Here is a 20,768-nt window from a genome sequence, read left to right as displayed (position 1 = left end):
TCCTTTATATACACGATTCTTTAAATAACAGGTATGTTATATATATTATATATTATCTATCCAGATGTTTGTTGATGAAATTTAAACACACAGCAATAAAATTCCACAAATTTGTTTTGATGTCTGTTGTCTTTACCTTCCTTTTAGTGTCTTGATCAGTTTATTATATTTGGGTTTCAGGTAACAGTAGTTAACTCATGCTAAATAAAAGTAATTTTAAACAACTTATACATTTTATTTACTTCTAGATTACACAACAAGGGTGGATATTAACATCTGTACATATTGAAACATAAAAATTACATTATGTGAACTTAAACATGGAAATCTCACATATTTAAAAAATAATAATAATTACACACTTGACTAGCAACCCAAAGAATAAACTTGTTTGGTATAAAACTGTATCTTTAGAGTGAAAGTTCTTTGATCCACAGCTTAGACAAAACACAACAAACCAGCACACAACAGACAAACAGCGGTGAAGAGGAAACCGAGTCTCCTTGGTTCCAATCATCATCAACTCCTGGAAAAGATCAAAACTGAAATTTCACACTTTTTTTTTATTATAACACAAAAACTCTTAAAACCTAGTCTAACTGTATAAAGTATGAATGTTAAGGTCTTCATTCACTGTTAAGTAATAGTACTTATCTTTGTCATCAAAAAAGTCTCTCTACAAATTAGTATTAATCAATTGGTTAAATAAAATTAGTGAATCGAGCCTGTATCTTGATTCTGTTTGATTATCCTAACTTAGAATAATGTATACAAATTTATAATTAATATGACTAAAAATCTGAGTTTGTAAATTGACACATTGCACTGTAGGTAATCAAACCACGTATACCTGAACATGGCACTAGTGTATTTTTGCACATTATTTTGAACTTGTTAGTATGAAAGAACTAAAAAATTAGTATAACAAATGTCACTGAATGATATGTTTACTAACACAAATTGTGTATATTACATGACAAGTAATTTTGAATATAGAACCAGCAGGCCACATGACAAACACAGTCTGACATAAAGTGATAGTTGAAGGGAATAAATTAGAATTCAATTATTGTATTTTATAATTAATGTCAGCCCACCAGAAGTAGATCACTTGTGGGGAAGGATATATAAACCTCTCTGGTGTAAAAAAACATTATAGGCTTAGGTCACTGATTACCAAAATGGATCAAGTTTGGCTAGGACTCTCCACAAAAAGACCAGCAGCAACTTTCTGAAGTCATGATAAGCAAATGGAGTATCTTTAAATTAGTGAGAATCCACAAACACAAAGGTCAGTGGCAAAAGTCATCCACAAGCAGCAGAACATCTTTACAACTGTTGCATATCTCAAGCAGCAAAAGAATGCAACAGGTAATGGCTGATGTTCCATACAAAGGCATACTGTAAAGTCATCAGATGTAGCACCCTATGGATTCCTGATTGATTGGTCTCTTGAAATGGATGATGGAAAAATGGTCATCCTTATATGCTGACAAGTGTGCAGGAATCACTGTTATCTTTTGACATGAAAGCTTTAACATGGAGAATTATGCAGTGGAAACCAGACATGGAAACTTAACTGTATCAATGTCACCACTCCCGAAATATCAAGTTCATATAATGCACTCAGTCTCTGTATAATAAATACATTCAGTACGTTATGTTAAAAAGTAATGAATAACTATTAACAGTAATTCAGAGAAAGAAAAAAAACCTAAAAATATATTAATTTTCATAACATTTTCCAACAATCTCTGAAAATAATCATCATAGTTTGACTAAAACATAAGTAATTATCACCCTAGCAATAATAGGAAGAAAAATATTTTGATAATTAAGATATTAATTTCTATGTATCCAATTATTTTAAGATTTATTCACTGTGCTGGAATCTATTCTCAATTTTGTTTGTTAATAAAATCAGTTCAAGGTTATTGAAGAATTTTACCAAGTTTTTAAGTCTCTTGAAATGTCTGTAGTATACTGCTAAACTTTAAAAACTAATATAATTCTTAGATTCTTAAAGTTTTGTAAAAAACATTTTGTACACGTTGTTTATATGCTTAAAAAAGAATTACTAGTCAAAATGTAATTGTTATAGCATGTAATCTGTATATCCTTATGGTGATAACTTACTCATAGGATTTGCTTGTAGTCTGTATATTTTTCCTGAGCTCACATTGTTCCTCAGATCTGATGTAGTCAATACCAGAATTTCACCTATCAAAAAAATTAAATGTTTTGTAACATACATACAGTTAGTAAATATAATAATTTGAAAAAAGCATTGTGCAGAGAATTAAAACTACAGGCAAAGCATACTGATGAAATGTGTCATACGGGCCTTCAACAAAGTGTACTGATAAAATGTGTCATACAGCTCCTTAACAAAGCATGCTGATGAAATGTGTCATACAGCTCCTTAACAAAACATGCTGATGAAATGTGTCGTTCGGGTCTTCAACAAAGTGTACTGATGAAATGTGTCATACAGCTCCTTAACAAAGCATGCTGATGAAATGTGTCATACAGCTCCTTAACAAAACATGCTGATGAAATGTGTCGTTCGGGTCTTCAACAAAGTGTACTGATGAAATGTGTCATACAGCTCCTTAACAAAGCATGCTGGTGAAATGTGTCATACAGCTCCTTAACAAAACATGCTGATGAAATGTGTCGTTGGTCTTCAACAAAGTGTACTGATGAAATGTGTCATACAGCTCCTTAACAAAGCATGCTGATGAAATGTGTCGTACGGGTATTCAACAAAGTGTACTGGTGAAATGTGTCATACAGCTCCTTAACAAAGCATGCTGGTGAAGTGTGTAGTACGGGTATTCAACAAAGTGTACTGATGAAATGTGTCATACAGCTCCTTAACAAAGCATGGTGATGAAATCTGTCGTACGGGTCTTCAACAAAGTGTACTGATGAAATGTGTCACACAGCTCCTTAACAAAACTTGCTGATGAAATGTGTCGTACGGGTCTTCAACAAAGTGTACTGATGAAATGTGTCATACAGCTCCTTAACAAAGCATGCTAATGAAATGTGTCGTACGGGTGTTCAACAAAGTGTACTGATGAAATGTGTCATACAGCTCCTTAACAAAGCATGCTGGTGAAGTGTGTAGTACGGGTATTCAACAAAGTACTGATGAAATGTGTCATACAGCTCCTTAACAAAGCATGCTGATGAAATGTGTCGTACGGGTATTCAACAAAGTGTACTGGTGAAATGTGTCATACAGCTCCTTAACAAAGCATGCTGGTGAAGTGTGTAGTACGGGTATTCAACAAAGTGTACTGATGAAATGTGTCATACAGCTCCTTAACAAAGCATGCTGATGAAATGTGTCGTACGGGTCTTCAACAAAGTGTACTGATGAAATGTGTCATACAGCTCCTTAACAAAGCATGCTGATGAAATGTGTCGTACGGGTCTTCAACAAAGTGTACTGATGAAATGTGTCGTACGGGTCTTCAACAAAGTGTACTGGTGAAATGTGTCATACAGTTCCTTAACAAAGCATGCTGATGAAATGTGTCGTACAGGTCTTCAACAAAGTGTACTGATGAAATGTGTCATACAGCTCCTTAACAAAGCATGCTGATGAAATGTGTCGTACAGGTATTCAACAAAGTGTACTGGTGAAATGTGTCATATGGGTCCTCAACAAAGCATACTGGTGAAACGTATCATAAAGTTTCTCTTTTATTCAGGACTTAATAAAAACAATGATAACCTCCATGAGAAAGATACAACTTTTTAATACTATTATGTTTGGCAAAGAAAAAAAAAAAAAGAGATTTGCCAATGACATGTGTTGCACAGTGTTCCGTTCAAACAAAGAATTATTTTATGTTTCAACCATTCACAACAGTGTCTTAACCCTACTGCTTCATACAATCCTTTGTCAGTAAAGAATCATTCACAACAGTGTCTTAACCCTACTGCTTCATACAATCCTTTGTCAGTAAAGAATCATTCACAACAGTGTCTTAACCCTACTGCTTCATACAATCCTTTGTCAGTAAAGAATCATTCACAACAGTGTCTTAACCCTACTGCTTCATACAATCCTTTGTCAGTAAAGAATCATTCACAACAGTGTCTTAACCCTACTGCTTCATACAATCCTTTGTCAGTAAAGAATCATTCACAACAGTGTCTTAACCCTACTGCTTCATACAATCCTTTGTCAGTAAAGAATCATTCACAACAGTGTCTTAACCCTACTGCTTCATACAATCCTTTGTCAGTAAAGAATCATTCACAACAGTGTCTTAACCCTACTGCTTCATACAATCCTTTGTCAGTAAAGAATCATTCACAACAGTGTCTTAACCCTACTGCTTCATACAATCCTTTGTCAGTAAAGAATCATTCACAACAGTGTCTTAACCCTACTGCTTCATACAATCCTTTGTCAGTAAAGAATCATTCACAACAGTGTCTTAACCCTACTGCTTCATACAATCCTTTGTCAGTAAAGAATCATTCACAACAGTGTCTTAACCCTACTGCTTCCTACAATCCTTTGTCAGTAAAGAATCATTCACAACAGTGTCTTAACCCTACTGCTTCCTACAATCCTTTGTCGGTAAAGAATCATTCACAACAGTGTCTTAACCCTACTGCTTCATACAATCCTTTGTCAGTAAAGAATCATTCACAACAGTGTCTTAACCCTACTGCTTCCTACAATCCTTTGTCAGTAAAGAATCATTCACAACAGTGTCTTAACCCTACTGCTTCCTACAATCCTTTGTCAGTAAAGAATCATTCACAACAGTGTCTTAACCCTACTGCTTCCTACAATCCTTTGTCAGTAAAGAATCATTCACAACAGTGTCTTAACCCTACTGCTTCATACAATCCTTTGTCAGTAAAGAATCATTCACAACAGTGTCTTAACCCTACTGCTTCATACAATCCTTTGTCAGTAAAGAATCATTCACAACAGTGTCTTAACCCTACTGCTTCCTACAATCCTTTGTCAGTAAAGAATCATTCACAACAGTGTCTTAACCCTACTGCTTCCTACAATCCTTTGTCAGTAAAGAATCATTCACAACAGTGTCTTAACCCTACTGCTTCATACAATCCTTTGTCAGTAAAGAATCATTCACAACAGTGTCTTAACCCTACTGCTTCATACAATCCTTTGTCAGTAAAGAATCATTCACAACAGTGTCTTAACCCTACTGCTTCCTACAATCCTTTGTCAGTAAAGAATCATTCACAACAGTGTCTTAACCCTACTGCTTCATACAATCCTTTGTCGGTAAAGAATCATTCACAACAGTGTCTTAACCCTACTGCTTCATACAATCCTTTGTCAGTAAAGAATCATTCACAACAGTGTCTTAACCCTACTGCTTCATACAATCCTTTGTCAGTAAAGAATCATTCACAACAGTGTCTTAACCCTACTGCTTCATACAATCCTTTGTCAGTAAAGAATCATTCACAACAGTGTCTTAACCCTACTGCTTCATACAATCCTTTGTCAGTAAAGAATCATTCACAACAGTGTCTTAACCCTACTGCTTCCTACAATCCTTTGTCAGTAAAGAATCATTCACAACAGTGTCTTAACCCTACTGCTTCCTACAATCCTTTGTCAGTAAAGAATCATTCACAACAGTGTCTTAACCCTACTGCTTCATACAATCCTTTGTCAGTAAAGAATCATTCACAACAGTGTCTTAACCCTACTGCTTCATACAATCCTTTGTCAGTAAAGAATCTTTGTTTATTTCATCTTCATATCATGTCTTCTCTTTCTCCTCCAACTGTTACAAATTGTGACCTCACATTTCATTTCCAGTTGTTGCTAAACATTGCAGGCTTAGCCTAGTAGATAGCATCCTAGAACTGTGAGATCATAGGTGTACTATAAGAGTTAGGGTCAATTTGTACTATTCCATCAAACAAAAAGTTGGTACTGTGACTAGCTGTCTTCCTTCTACTGTATTGTTTTGAAACTAAGAATGGATATGTGCAGATTGCTAGCTCTCTTCCTTATACTCTATCAGTTCTAAACTACGAATGGATATGTGCAGATTGCTAACTGTCTTCCTTCTACTCTATCAGTGCTAAACTAAAAATGGATATGTGCAGATAGCTAGCTGTCTTCCTTATACTCTATCAGTTCTAAACTATGAATGAATATGTGCCGATAGCTAGCTGTCTTCCTTCTACTCTATCAGTTCTAAACTAAGAATGGATATGTGCAGATAGCTAACTGTCTTCCTTCTACTCTATCAGTTCTAAACTAAGAATGGATATGTGCAGATTGCTAACTGTCTTCCTTCTACACTATCAGTGCTAAACTAAAAATGAATATGTGCAGATAGCTAGCTGTCTTCCTTCTACTCTATCAGTGCTAAACTAAGAATGGATATATGCATATAGCTAGCTGTCTTCCATCTACTCTATCAGTTCTAAACTAAAAATGGATATGTGCAGATAGCTAGCTGTCTTCCTTCTACTCTATCAGTTCTAAACTAAGAATGGATATGTGCAGATAGCTAACTGTCTTCCTTCTACTCTATCAGTTCTAAACTAAGAATGAATATGTGCAGATTGCTAGCTGTCTTCCTTATACTCTATGAGTTCTAAACTAAAAATGGATATGTGCAGATTGCTAGCTGTCTTCCTTCTACTCTATCAGTGCTAAACTAAGAATGGATATGTGCAGATAGCTAGCTGTCTTCCTTCTACTCTATCAGTTCTAAACTAAGAATGAATATGTGCAGATTGCTAGCTGTCTTCCTTATACTCTATGAGTTCTAAACTAAAAATGGATATGTGCAGATTGCTAGCTGTCTTCCTTCTACTCTATCAGTGCTAAACTAAGAATGGATATGTGCAGATAGCTAGCTGTCTTCCTTCTACTCTATCAGTTCTAAACTAAAAATGGATATGTGCAGATAGCTAGCTGTCTTCCTTCTACTCTATCAGTTCTAAACTAAGAATGGATATGTGCAGATAGCTAGCTGTCTTCCTTCTACTCTATCAGTTCTAAACTAAGAATGGATATGTGCAGATAGCTAGCTGTCTTCCTTCTACTCTATCAGTGCTAAACTAAGAATGGATATGTGCAGATAGCTAGCTGTCTTCCTTATACTCTATCAGTTCTAAACTATGAATGAATATGTGGAGATAGCTAGCTGTCTTCCTTCTACTCTATCAGTTCTACACTAAGAATGGATATGTGCAGATTGCTGTCTTCCTTCTACTCTATCAGTTCTAAACTAAGAATGGATATGTGCAGATTGCTAGCTGTCTTCCTTATACTCTATCAGTTCTAAACTAAAATGGATATGTGCAGATAGCTAGCTGTCTTCCTTCTACTCTATCAGTTCTAAACTAAGAATGGATATGTGCAGATAGCTAGCTGTCTTCCTTCTACTCTATCAGTTCTAAACTAAGAATGGATATGTGCAGATAGCTAGCTGTCTTCCTTCTACTCTATCAGTGCTAATCTAAGAATGGATATGTGCAGATAGCTAGCTGTCTTCCTTATACTCTATCAGTTCTAAACTATGAATGAATATGTGCCGATAGCTAGCTGTCTTCCTTCTACTCTATCAGTTCTACACTAAGAATGGATATGTGCAGATTGCTGTCTTCCTTATACTCTATCAGTTCTAAACTAAGAATGGGCATGTGCAGATAGCTAGCTGTCTTCCTTATACTCTATCAGTTCTAAACTAAGAATGGATATGTGCAGATAGCTAACTGTCTTCCTTCTACTCTATCAGTTCTAAACTAAGAATGAATATGTGCAGATTGCTAGCTGTCTTCCTTATACTCTATGAGTTCTAAACTAAAAATGGATATGTGCAGATTGCTAGCTGTCTTCCTTATACTCTATCAGTGCTAAACTATGAATGGATATGTGCAGATTGCTAGCTGTCTTCCTTCTACTCTATCAGTGCTAAACTAAGAATGGATATGTGCAGATAGCTAGCTGTCTTCCTTCTACTCTATCAGTTCTAAACTAAAAATGGATATGTGCAGATAGCTAGCTGTCTTCCTTCTACTCTATCAGTTCTAAACTAAGAATGGATATGTGCAGATAGCTAGCTGTCTTCCTTCTACTCTATCAGTTCTAAACTAAGAATGGATATGTGCAGATAGCTAGCTGTCTTCCTTCTACTCTATCAGTGCTAAACTAAGAATGGATATGTGCAGATAGCTAGCTGTCTTCCTTATACTCTATCAGTTCTAAACTATGAATGAATATGTGGAGATAGCTAGCTGTCTTCCTTCTACTCTATCAGTTCTACACTAAGAATGGATATGTGCAGATTGCTGTCTTCCTTCTACTCTATCAGTTCTAAACTAAGAATGGATATGTGCAGATTGCTAGCTGTCTTCCTTATACTCTATCAGTTCTAAACTAAAATGGATATGTGCAGATAGCTAGCTGTCTTCCCTTCTACTCTATCAGTTCTAAACTAAGAATGGATATGTGCAGATAGCTAGCTGTCTTCCTTCTACTCTATCAGTTCTAAACTAAGAATGGATATGTGCAGATAGCTAGCTGTCTTCCTTCTACTCTATCAGTGCTAATCTAAGAATGGATATGTGCAGATAGCTAGCTGTCTTCCTTATACTCTATCAGTTCTAAACTATGAATGAATATGTGCCGATAGCTAGCTGTCTTCCTTCTACTCTATCAGTTCTACACTAAGAATGGATATGTGCAGATTGCTGTCTTCCTTATACTCTATCAGTTCTAAACTAAGAATGGATATGTGCAGATTGCTAGCTGTCTTCCTTATACTCTATCAGTTCTAAACTAAAATGGATATGTGCAGATAGCTAGCTGTCTTCCTTCTACTCTATCAGTTCTAAACTAAGAATGGATATGTGCAGATAGCTAGCTGTCTTCCTTCTACTCTATCAGTTCTACACTAAGAATGGATATGTGCAGATTGCTGTCTTCCTTCTACTCTATCAGTTCTAAACTAAGAATGGATATGTGCAGATAGCTAGCTGTCTTCCTTATACTCTATCAGTTCTAAACTATGAATGAATATGTGCCGATAGCTAGCTGTCTTCCTTCTACTCTATCAGTTCTACACTAAGAATGGATATGTGCAGATTGCTGTCTTCCTTATACTCTATCAGTTCTAAACTAAGAATGGGCATGTGCAGATAGCTAGCTGTCTTCCTTCTACTCTATCAGTTCTAAACTAAGAATGAATATGTGCAGATTGCTAGCTGTCTTCCTTATACTCTATCAGTTCTAAACTATGAATGAATATGTGCAGATTGCTAGCTGTCTTCCTTATACTCTATCAGTTCTAAACTAAGAATGGATATGTGCAGATAGCTAGCTGTCTTCCTTATACTCTATCAGTTCTAAACTATGAATGAATATGTGCAGATAGCTAGCTGTCTTCCTTCTACTCTATCAGTTCTACACTAAGAATGGATATGTGCAGATTGCTGTCTTCCTTCTACTCTATCAGTTCTAAACTAAGAATGGATATGTGCAGATTGCTAGCTGTCTTCCTTATACTCTATTAGTTCTAAACTAAAATGGATATGTGCAGATAGCTAGCTGTCTTCCTTCTACTCTATCAGTTCTAAACTAAGAATGGATATGTGCAGATAGCTAGCTGTCTTCCTTCTACTCTATCAGTTCTAAACTAAGAATGGATATGTGCAGATAGCTAGCTGTCTTCCTTCTACTCTATCAGTTCTACACTAAGAATGGATATGTGCAGATTGCTGTCTTCCTTCTACTCTATCAGTTCTAAACTAAGAATGGATATGTGCAGATTGCTAGCTGTCTTCCTTATACTCTATCAGTTCTAAACTAAAATGGATATGTGCAGATAGCTAGCTGTCTTCCTTCTACTCTATCAGTTCTAAACTAAGAATGGATATGTGCAGATAGCTAGCTGTCTTCCTTCTACTCTATCAGTTCTAAACTAAGAATGGATATGTGCAGATAGCTAGCTGTCTTCCTTCTACTCTATCAGTGCTAATCTAAGAATGGATATGTGCAGATAGCTAGCTGTCTTCCTTATACTCTATCAGTTCTAAACTATGAATGAATATGTGCCGATAGCTAGCTGTCTTCCTTCTACTCTATCAGTTCTACACTAAGAATGGATATGTGCAGATTGCTGTCTTCCTTCTACTCTATCAGTTCTAAACTAAGAATGGATATGTGCAGATAGCTAGCTGTCTTCCTTATACTCTATCAGTTCTAAACTATGAATGAATATGTGCCGATAGCTAGCTGTCTTCCTTCTACTCTATCAGTTCTACACTAAGAATGGATATGTGCAGATTGCTGTCTTCCTTATACTCTATCAGTTCTACACTAAGAATGGATATGTGCAGATTGCTGTCTTCCTTCTACTCTATCAGTTCTAAACTAAGAATGGGTATGTGCAGATAGCTAGCTGTCTTCCTTCTACTCTATCAGTTCTAAACTAAGAATGGATATGTGCAGATAGCTAGCTGTCTTCCTTCTACTCTATCAGTTCTACACTAAGAATGGATATGTGCAGATTGCTGTCTTCCTTCTACTCTATCAGTTCTAAACTAAGAATGGATATGTGCAGATTGCTAGCTGTCTTCCTTATACTCTTATCAGTTCTAAACTAAAAATGGATATGTGCAGATAGCTAGCTGTCTTCCTTCTACTCTATCAGTTCTAAACTAAGAATGGATATGTGCAGATAGCTAGCTGTCTTCCTTCTACTCTATCAGTTCTAAACTAAGAATGGATATGTGCAGATAGCTAGCTGTCTTCCTTCTACTCTATCAGTGCTAATCTAAGAATGGATATGTGCAGATAGCTAGCTGTCTTCCTTATACTCTATCAGTTCTAAACTATGAATGAATATGTGCCGATAGCTAGCTGTCTTCCTTCTACTCTATCAGTTCTACACTAAGAATGGATATGTGCAGATTGCTGTCTTCCTTCTACTCTATCAGTTCTAAACTAAGAATGGATATGTGCAGATTGCTAGCTGTCTTCCTTATACTCTATCAGTTCTAAACTAAAATGGATATGTGCAGATAGCTAGCTGTCTTCCTTCTACTCTATCAGTTCTAAACTAAGAATGGATATGTGCAGATAGCTAGCTGTCTTCCTTCTACTCTATCAGTTCTAAACTAAGAATGGATATGTGCAGATAGCTAGCTGTCTTCCTTCTACTCTATCAGTGCTAATCTAAGAATGGATATGTGCAGATAGCTAGCTGTCTTCCTTATACTCTATCAGTTCTAAACTATGAATGAATATGTGCGATAGCTAGCTGTCTTCCTTCTACTCTATCAGTTCTACACTAAGAATGGATATGTGCAGATTGCTGTCTTCCTTCTACTCTATCAGTTCTAAACTAAGAATGGATATGTGCAGATAGCTAGCTGTCTTCCTTATACTCTATCAGTTCTAAACTATGAATGAATATGTGCCGATAGCTAGCTGTCTTCCTTCTACTCTATCAGTTCTACACTAAGAATGGATATGTGCAGATTGCTGTCTTCCTTATACTCTATCAGTTCTACACTAAGAATGGATATGTGCAGATTGCTGTCTTCCTTCTACTCTATCAGTTCTAAACTAAGAATGGGTATGTGCAGATAGCTAGCTGTCTTCCTTCTACTCTATCAGTTCTAAACTAAGAATGGATATGTGCAGATAGCTAGCTGTCTTCCTTCTACTCTATCAGTTCTACACTAAGAATGGATATGTGCAGATTGCTGTCTTCCTTCTACTCTATCAGTTCTAAACTAAGAATGGATATGTGCAGATTGCTAGCTGTCTTCCTTATACTCTTATCAGTTCTAAACTAAAATGGATATGTGCAGATAGCTAGCTGTCTTCCTTCTACTCTATCAGTTCTAAACTAAGAATGGATATGTGCAGATAGCTAGCTGTCTTCCTTCTACTCTATCAGTTCTAAACTAAGAATGGATATGTGCAGATAGCTAGCTGTCTTCCTTCTACTCTATCAGTGCTAATCTAAGAATGGATATGTGCAGATAGCTAGCTGTCTTCCTTATACTCTATCAGTTCTAAACTATGAATGAATATGTGCCGATAGCTAGCTGTCTTCCTTCTACTCTATCAGTTCTACACTAAGAATGGATATGTGCAGATTGCTGTCTTCCTTCTACTCTATCAGTTCTAAACTAAGAATGGATATGTGCAGATAGCTAGCTGTCTTCCTTATACTCTATCAGTTCTAAACTATGAATGAATATGTGCCGATAGCTAGCTGTCTTCCTTCTACTCTATCAGTTCTACACTAAGAATGGATATGTGCAGATTGCTGTCTTCCTTATACTCTATCAGTTCTACACTAAGAATGGATATGTGCAGATTGCTGTCTTCCTTCTACTCTATCAGTTCTAAACTAAGAATGGGTATGTGCAGATTGCTAACTGTCTTCCTTCTACTCTATCAGTGCTAACCTAAGAATGGATATGTGCAGATTGCTAGCTGTCTTCCTTATACTCTATCAGTGCTAAACTAAGAATGAATATGTGCAGATAGCTAACTGTCTTCCTTATACTCTATCAGTTCTAAACTAAGAATGGGTATGTGCAGATAGCTAGCTGCCTTCCTTATACTCTATCAGTTCTAAACTAAGAATGAATATGTGCAGATTGCTAGCTGTCTTCCTTATACTCTATCAGTTCTAAACTATGAATGAATATGTGCAGATTGGTAACTGTCTTCCTTCTACTCTATCAGTTCTAAACTAAGAATGAATATGTGCAGATTGCTAACTGTCTTCCTTCTACTTTATCGATTCTAAACTAAGAATGGATATGTGCAGATAGCATTGCATGAAAATTCATTCTTATATAATTTTCTTATTGAATACAACTGTGTTCACATGTCTTATGTTTGGTGGCAGCTTCGTAAATTTTGAAACATTGTGTTTTTAAAGTTAAAGTTTGACGCTAGGAATATTTATCTCATGCTCTGTCAGAACAAACAATTTAATATGTATTACTTCTGGACTTTAGTTATACACAAGTTTCTCTGAGGCATAGTTGATTCAACTTATTGTACATCACTTAACTAATTTCATCTCAGCTTGTTCTCTACATTGCCAGTTATTTGATATGGAAGAGTAAATTGAAGTTGAACATCTGATCAAACATGACACTTGTCTTGTGGACGTTATAGAAAACAGTTATACTAAGTCAGCTTCTACTGTTTTGGGGTTTGTTGTTTCATGAAAGAAGTGAGTACATATAGTACACTACACTAGTTCTGCTACCTGATCCTAGGGCTGTAAAGACGCAAGTTTTCACCTTTAGCAATGTTTAGTCTAACGACTGAAACCTTCATACCAACAGTGATTAACTTAAAACTTGAAAAGCTTTTATAAAGTTCGTTCCGAGCGACATTATATATGAATAGGCAATTCTTTTTCTCAGTTGACATCAGTAAAGAACCAATAAATTATTAATCTCTTTAAGGTATTTTTCTTTTTACCCATCTGGGGCTGCAATTAGATATGTATTGTCCTCAGGTAAAATTGGATATTCAGGGAATATGGATACAAATAGTTATTGAATCACTATCAATTCCAGTACAACTAAAACAACTCTTTTACTAGAAGAAAACGAAAATACTTTTAACAATATAAACAATGACATATGATCTTTAAAGTTCTTATTGGCTTATAAAATAACAACTGAGGCCAAGAATATACTTCTTTCAATGAGTCCTCTGACTTAAGGAAGAAAATTCTTACCTGAAAGTGATATCTATGATTATAACTATACACAAGTTCAGCCCTGGCTAATAATTCTTAGAACTCAACACATACACTTCAGTGGACTGATGTTATTGTCAAAACTGGGAAGTAATGACTGCTGTGCGCCTACCAACAACCACACATTTTAAGTAAGCCAGACAACGTTGTGAGAAAAGAAAATGAATTAAATGTTTATTCTGTGCACTGTCCAGAAAAGTTGCGTCTCTTCAAGCGGTCTGTTTTGACAGCGTAAGGCCTAAGTTTACACATTTGCAGATGGGACCTGGAAAATTTAAGTACAGAAAACTTGTACCGAATTTTAAAACATTTGCATGAACTTATTTGAATAAAAATGCTTCTGTGTTGTGACAGACTAGTAGCTATAACGTGTGTATATTATAGTTGGTCAATATAGTACTGTCACACATCACTTTAGAAATGAAGTTGAAATGTAGGTTGATGTTATGTGTACAAAAACTACAAGTCAGAAGTCAACTAAAATATAAATATATACATTGGCTTAACAAGGTAATCGAAATATGTTTAAGAAACGAGCACACAAAACGTTAAACATAAAATTTTATTATTTTAGCTGTTATTAGTGAGCATATTCAGTTTTGAAACAAGCGACAAATAACTTTCTTACCATTTCTATCAGCCTCTAAGCCTAATATAAACTTCTGAGAGAAACTCTTGTTACAGTGTTTGTTATTCTTTTCTCTCACACAAAGATTTCCTGCTGTCCATTCCTTGTTCTCTTCCTTTAAGTAATGTAGCGATCTAAAAGCAATTAAAATTTTTAAATACACCATTTCAAATCCGGATCAATCAAGTTTAAAACATATCACAAACTTGTTTCTTATTATTATACTTGTATGACTCCACTGGACTAATTGTGTTCGTGCTCACTACCACAGAAACATGAGAAGGACAATCCTCACATTACGCCTCAACTAGAGTTTTACCATACACAGCAAACCGCTGTGCTTATGTGGTAACCTAATAACAAGCCGGTAAAGCACAGACTAGGCCAGCCAAATATTAGTTGATAGTTTCTGAAATTGCTAAGAGAAAACAACAAATATGGGGGGGGGGATAACACACCTAATTAACTTTAAAAAATATTATACTTTCTTAGACATACTGCACATTTTCTACTTGACTGCTAATATTAAAAATGCGATTGTTCGTGTTCTAAGTTATAGTTTTAATGTTTCAACTTAGGTTTAAACTAGAGGGCGCATAACGTTAAGTTTACCCTAGGATACCCACAACATTGGGAAAAGTATGCAAGACGTTTGGGTTCGACTTTAACACTACTTACAAATAAATTTATTAAAATCAACGGGAATCACTAACTCGAGGACAACCGATATTCAAAAACACAAATTTTAATTCAATTTACTAAGATACTCGGCTACATTTTGAAAAGTTTTGATACTAAAACTAATAAAATATTCGTCTGTGAGCGTAACTGTTCATTCAGTAAACCTTTACTAACTTCCGTCAAATCTTTTAATACAACAAACGATTATCTATTGCTACATCACATGAAATACGTTCAGACATTATTTACTTTATCAGTTCTACTTAACATTGTATTTTGCATCAGTCCATAATTCGCTATTCAACTAATTAGTTACGTTGAAGTCGTAGGATGGATATTCTCGATACTCCACACGATAGACAGACAACGTTGGTTGTTCAGGGAAGACTGGGTCAGATAAGATCTATCAGAAGCAGAAGCGAAGCCAGTTGTCTCCCTTTCAGCATCAGACGACTAACGTTTTGATCAAGAATATCACCTTTTTACACAGTTTAGTATGTTTTCGAAGATCTAAATAGCTCTACATGCTTGTTTAGCAAGTGGTTTTTTTGTGTGTTTTTTTGCCCTATTAGTCAACTCCATTGTTTTTCAGTCCAAAATCAACACTACCTGTGAAATGGTTATGGTCAGGAACCATGATTCAGCCACCTATTTATCTGAATTTCTCCTCAGCTTCCTTCCCATAAAAGTTCCGCCAATGGCCTTTTATTTCCTTTTCATAGGACTTATTTCCTGCCTTTAATGAAGATAACATGAACCTTCTCGTAGTTTGTTTCTCTTTCTGCAACTGATGCATCTGTTTACGTAGATAAGATAAACAGCTGGTTCATAATATAGCTTGGAATTCATACTGATTTATATCTGGCATTTATGTATATCCTTTATTAGTTAAGCGACGTTTTACCAGAGTAATCTGTTTGCTTTTGAATTTCGTACAAAGCTACATGAGGTCTATTTGCGCTAGCCGTCCCTAATTTAGCACTGTAAGACTGGGTCATCATCACCCACTGCCAACGTTTTCACCAACGGATAGTGGGATTGACCGATCATTGTAACGCTCTCACAGCTGAAAGGGCGAGCATGTTTGGTGTGATGGAGATTCAAACCCGTGACCCTCAGATTACTTGTCGAGCACCCTTGTAAAATGTAACCGTGATAACATACACTGACTAATACACACTCTAACTTCGGATCCACTTCCAAGTCTCTAACTATCTCATAAATGTAATCTACTTTCGAATGTTGAAAAACTTTATGTCGCGTCTTCTGAACTCTTGTGTGGCCTAAGCCTATCTTATTAGTTACAGGTTTTGTGTTACGTTTGATATTTTATCATCAATTACTTACAATTTAACGTTTAATTGTACAAAAAATTCTTTAACGGATTTTAATAACTGAAAAAATATTTTAATTGAATTATTAATACAGGTACACCATCGATTTTCTGGCAACTATCATCCTGTAGTTCCTTTTGTCGAACAAAATTACGTGAGCGCACATGAAATTCCCGACCGCTAGATTGGTGGAGTGGACGAATTTTGACAAAGAAATACTTGCTGTTAATCATTATACTGATTCTGAAATTATGGCTATTATTCTGAATCCTGATTAAAACAATGAAAATAAAACAAACTTACTGTTGACAAGTTACTTAAGTTGACGGATGAATTAATCAGTGTTCTAAAACAACGTGACGGAACAAGGGCTAATAGATCGTCATTTGTTGTACGAAAAATTACACAGAGAAAGCTTAAAGCACATAAAACAACTTCGCTTGGATAAAATTTTTAAAAACGCAGACAAGAAGAATTTGTGTCAGAACAATAGGCCTACATCCGATAATTCTGTGGCTTCAACTTTAAATACCCGGATGTTTCCCCTGCAACATCACAAATCCGCGATAAAACAGTTAACTATGATGGCTCTCAACTTGTAGACCTTTGTGATTGGCTCTACAATTCCAGTAAAATTCTAAAATTTGTCATTTCAGAAAATGTACTACTGCAACATTCTTTGTAAGTAAAGTAATTAATAAACTACTTTCATTATGCTGTGAGATTGACCTTGACATTATAACGTCCCCACGGCTAAAGGGCAAGCATGTTTGGTGTGAGGGATTCGAACCCGCGACCCACAGATTACGAGTCGATCGCCTTATCACCTGGCCATGCTGGGCCAATCAGATTAGTTCACCTCTCAGTAGGTCTAAAGACATACAACGTTATAGTCCAGAGTTCGAGTCTCCATGGTGAACATAGCAGATAGCCTAATGTGATTTTGCTCTTAAAACAAAAAGGTTAGTACAATGAAAAGTTTCGTATCTGACGTAACAAAGTTAAAAAGAGGGAAGATTTTTAAGTGACTAACACCTGAAACGAAACTTTTCTACACTGACTGGAAACACAAATATTTTCATGGTTTATAATAAAAATATATCCTTGCCTTACCCATGAACGAAATCTCCGTAAACATAAAGGCCCTGGAGCGACCTTATATTGGTACCTCGGTACACAACGCCCCCTACGACGGCTTGACCTTTTGGCAAGGAGTAAATATGAATTGGTAGCTGATCTTCCTCTTGCAACAGGTTTTCTAAATCAGAAAATGTTTGACAGTCGTGTGAATGGGAAGTTTACACAATTAGCAGTTGCTACAAATAAAGAAATGAGTTAATTAGTTTATAATATGTTGTTTACAGATCAAGTTGTGATTTGACTTCGTTAAGAATTTCGTCCAAAACTACTCGATGGCTACCACATTAACCGTCTAACTTTTGAAAGGTTGAAGAGAGTGAAGACAGCTATTCAACAACGCCCATTAACAGACCTTGGTCTACTCCTGTCTAACCGAATAGTAGGATTTGACTGTCACTCTTATAGCATGTCCACAGCTCCAAACTTCGGAACTCGTTATTACGGTAACTGAGTTCCCTAGTGCGTCTAAAGTGAGCTTACACATTTACAACGCTAAAATTCGGGGTTCGATTCCCCATGGAGGATAGATAGTCTGTTGGTATCTTTACACGAAAACGAACAAGCTTTTAAAGCTTGAATGACCTGGTGATTAGGACGATCGACTCGCAATATGCAAATCACAGGCTCGAATCCTCTCACTAACATGTTCAATCTTTCAGCTATGAGGCATTATAATGCGATGGTCAGTCTCCATATTAGATTAGATTAGCCCGAGAATTGGCGATGGGTTTTATTGGATGGCTGCCTTTACTTTAGTATACAACTTCTAGATTAGGGACGTCTGGTGTAGATAGCCGTCGAATAGCTTTATGTGAAATTAAACAAACACCAACTGATAGCGAGTCATAAATAGTCAGGCACATCAACTAGTAGGCCAGGCCTGGTCTACTCATTTTTTTTCAACAATGAGTATTAATTTAAGTACTAAAGCAATTCAGAGTAGCTCTTATGTATTGCTTAATGTGTGAAAAATTAGATTAATTTTGACCTGATGTATTGTTTAAAAATTGAAGAAAAAATCTCACAATCATTTAAATGTAAAAAACAATAACATTTGTTTAAAAACATAACAATTTTACCAATATCACAAGAATGTTGAGTTTGTAGCATAGAAACGTATTTTGAACAGGTTGTTTCTTGAATTTTGAACGAAGTTACTCAAAGGCTATCTGCGTTAGCCGTCCCAAATGTTGAAGTGATGGACTACAAGGAACGCAGCTGGTCAACATCACCTACCGCTAACACTTTATCAACAACGCCTCAACAGCTAAAAGGACGAACACATTGGGGAACGGAAGTCTAACCCGTGAGCCACAGATTGCGAGTCGAGTGCCCTAATCACCAGAACATGCCAGATCTGTAATGAGGAGTCGAAAATACCAACATGAGCATACTAGAACGACGTCATGTTCGTTTGTGTGTTTAATTTTCCTGCCTTTCGCTGTAATCCAAAAATTGAAGATGTAATATTCTATTGTTCTTGTAGTTCTGACCTCAATAACTACAGTACCGCTAATAGTTAACCAATCACGTATACGATGACTGAAGTGAAAGTCAAACGCTGCATTGACAGTTACTTATTCAATTAGGCTTAATGTAGCCCAGTGTTTTTTGTGTCAGGCTGTGGACTGGTGAGTCTAAGATTCAAGTTCGCGATATGCCATTGAACATGTTAGGCACTTTCAGTTGGTGGAGCGTTATAGATGTAACAGTTGATCCCTTCATTTAAAAAAAACAGTAGCCCTATAGGCGACGCGTGCCAACCTCTCTGGTTAGCAGTTGTAAATTATGGCTGGTTATGAGTAAATCTTGGGTGGGTGGGGTATCTAACCTGTCCATTTAGTATATATGTCGTTTAATGTTGAAAATACTAAATATTTATATAAATAAGCCTTTTATCAATTAATAGTGATACTAATTTACTTCTTACGCTATATGTGATAATCTGCTATTTTACTTACTTTTAATTACTTAAAAAATAATTATAATTTTGATTGAGGCCGTCTCTACTTTTATAATACGCAAACTTTAAATTCTGCAGTTATATCTGTAAACAGTCGGTCTCCTTTTGTGTGTGTGAACCTGACGATGACCGAAAAGGTCGAAACGTTGTTCGCTCCTCTACATAAAATTTTTATCAACACAAACCAGCCGTTTTTACATATATATTAGTCTTTAATTTATGGTTACAGTCTCAAACTTACAAAATGTATTTTGTTTTTCAGTTTATTATCGTTAGTATCACACAATTTTTTGATATTATTTAATATTCTGATAATTCTAGAGTTTCTTAATTAGTAGGATATTATAATCATTAAAAACTAAACTGTGCTTACAATAACAAAACATACCAACTTTCTTGCACTCCTTCAGTGACCGACAGGGGGCGTGTTCAATATCTATCCAACCGTATCGTCCTCCTGGAACTATAATATTGATCTCTTCTTCATTTCTGTCATCTTCACCAACGTCTCCACAAATTATACGGTTCTGATACGATGCTAATAAAAATCAATAAATCGTTTTATAGCTTCGACTCTTGCAATGAAACTTACTGTTAAACTCTGATTAGCGAGATACGTTGGTAAGATAGAAAACTGTTAAATTATAAACGAATCTAAGAAAGTGGATAAAACATGACAATTGTCTCTGAAAATAGTGTTTAAATCTTTCTCGACTTAGAGCCTGCGTACAAATGTAAGGACAACGTAAATAAAACACTATATTTCCTGCCAAGGCTAATTATATCACTGCATTTCAATTCAACTTTATTTCATTAGTTTGTTTTTATAAGTTCTAATTGTCTTTCGTTAAAACAACCTAGGGATCCATTCCAATCCAACTGTTTCTGAAATGTTCTGAGGGAAAAGTTAACTGATACAATAATGAGACAATTATAATATTTTATACATTGTTAGATGCACCTTACGAGAGACTCGAGAAACAGAACAATACAAGCAGTTTAATAATAAAACGACTATTCTAACATCAAACAGGTGTGTGTATATTAACACTGAGGCAAAGGTGAAACGTTCTGATTATTATTATTTCAACAAATAATGCCTAATTCACTTCGTATTCTTTCACTGTACAGTTATATATTTCTATCGTGGACCTGAGAGTTTTAAACATTATCACATATGTTTAATTTCAAGCATTTTTAATACCTTAGGATTTTAAACAAAAATAAAAACCCGTACTAATAAT

General features: G+C 35.7%; 1 protein-coding gene across 1 annotated transcript in view; it reads right to left on the bottom strand.

Annotated features, from left to right (window-relative positions):
• Positions 1 to 211: 211 nt before the first annotated feature.
• LOC143228491 (HHIP-like protein 2) overlaps positions 212 to 20,768 on the bottom strand; it is a 69,050-nt gene continuing 48,493 nt past the window's right edge. The window contains exons 4-8 of the mRNA XM_076459741.1: positions 19,913 to 20,062; positions 17,535 to 17,679; positions 14,407 to 14,540; positions 2,137 to 2,220; positions 212 to 526 (exon numbers count right to left, since the gene is read on the bottom strand). Coding sequence (XP_076315856.1) covers positions 411 to 526; positions 2,137 to 2,220; positions 14,407 to 14,540; positions 17,535 to 17,679; positions 19,913 to 20,062 — 629 coding nt within the window. The 3' untranslated portion in view covers positions 212 to 410. The remainder of the gene's footprint in view (positions 527 to 2,136; positions 2,221 to 14,406; positions 14,541 to 17,534; positions 17,680 to 19,912; positions 20,063 to 20,768) is intronic.

Source organism: Tachypleus tridentatus, chromosome 10, assembly GCF_004210375.1.
Source record: "Tachypleus tridentatus isolate NWPU-2018 chromosome 10, ASM421037v1, whole genome shotgun sequence".
NCBI classification, from domain to species: domain Eukaryota; kingdom Metazoa; phylum Arthropoda; class Merostomata; order Xiphosura; family Limulidae; genus Tachypleus; species Tachypleus tridentatus.
This window is presented reverse-complemented; position numbering and strand designations above follow the sequence as displayed.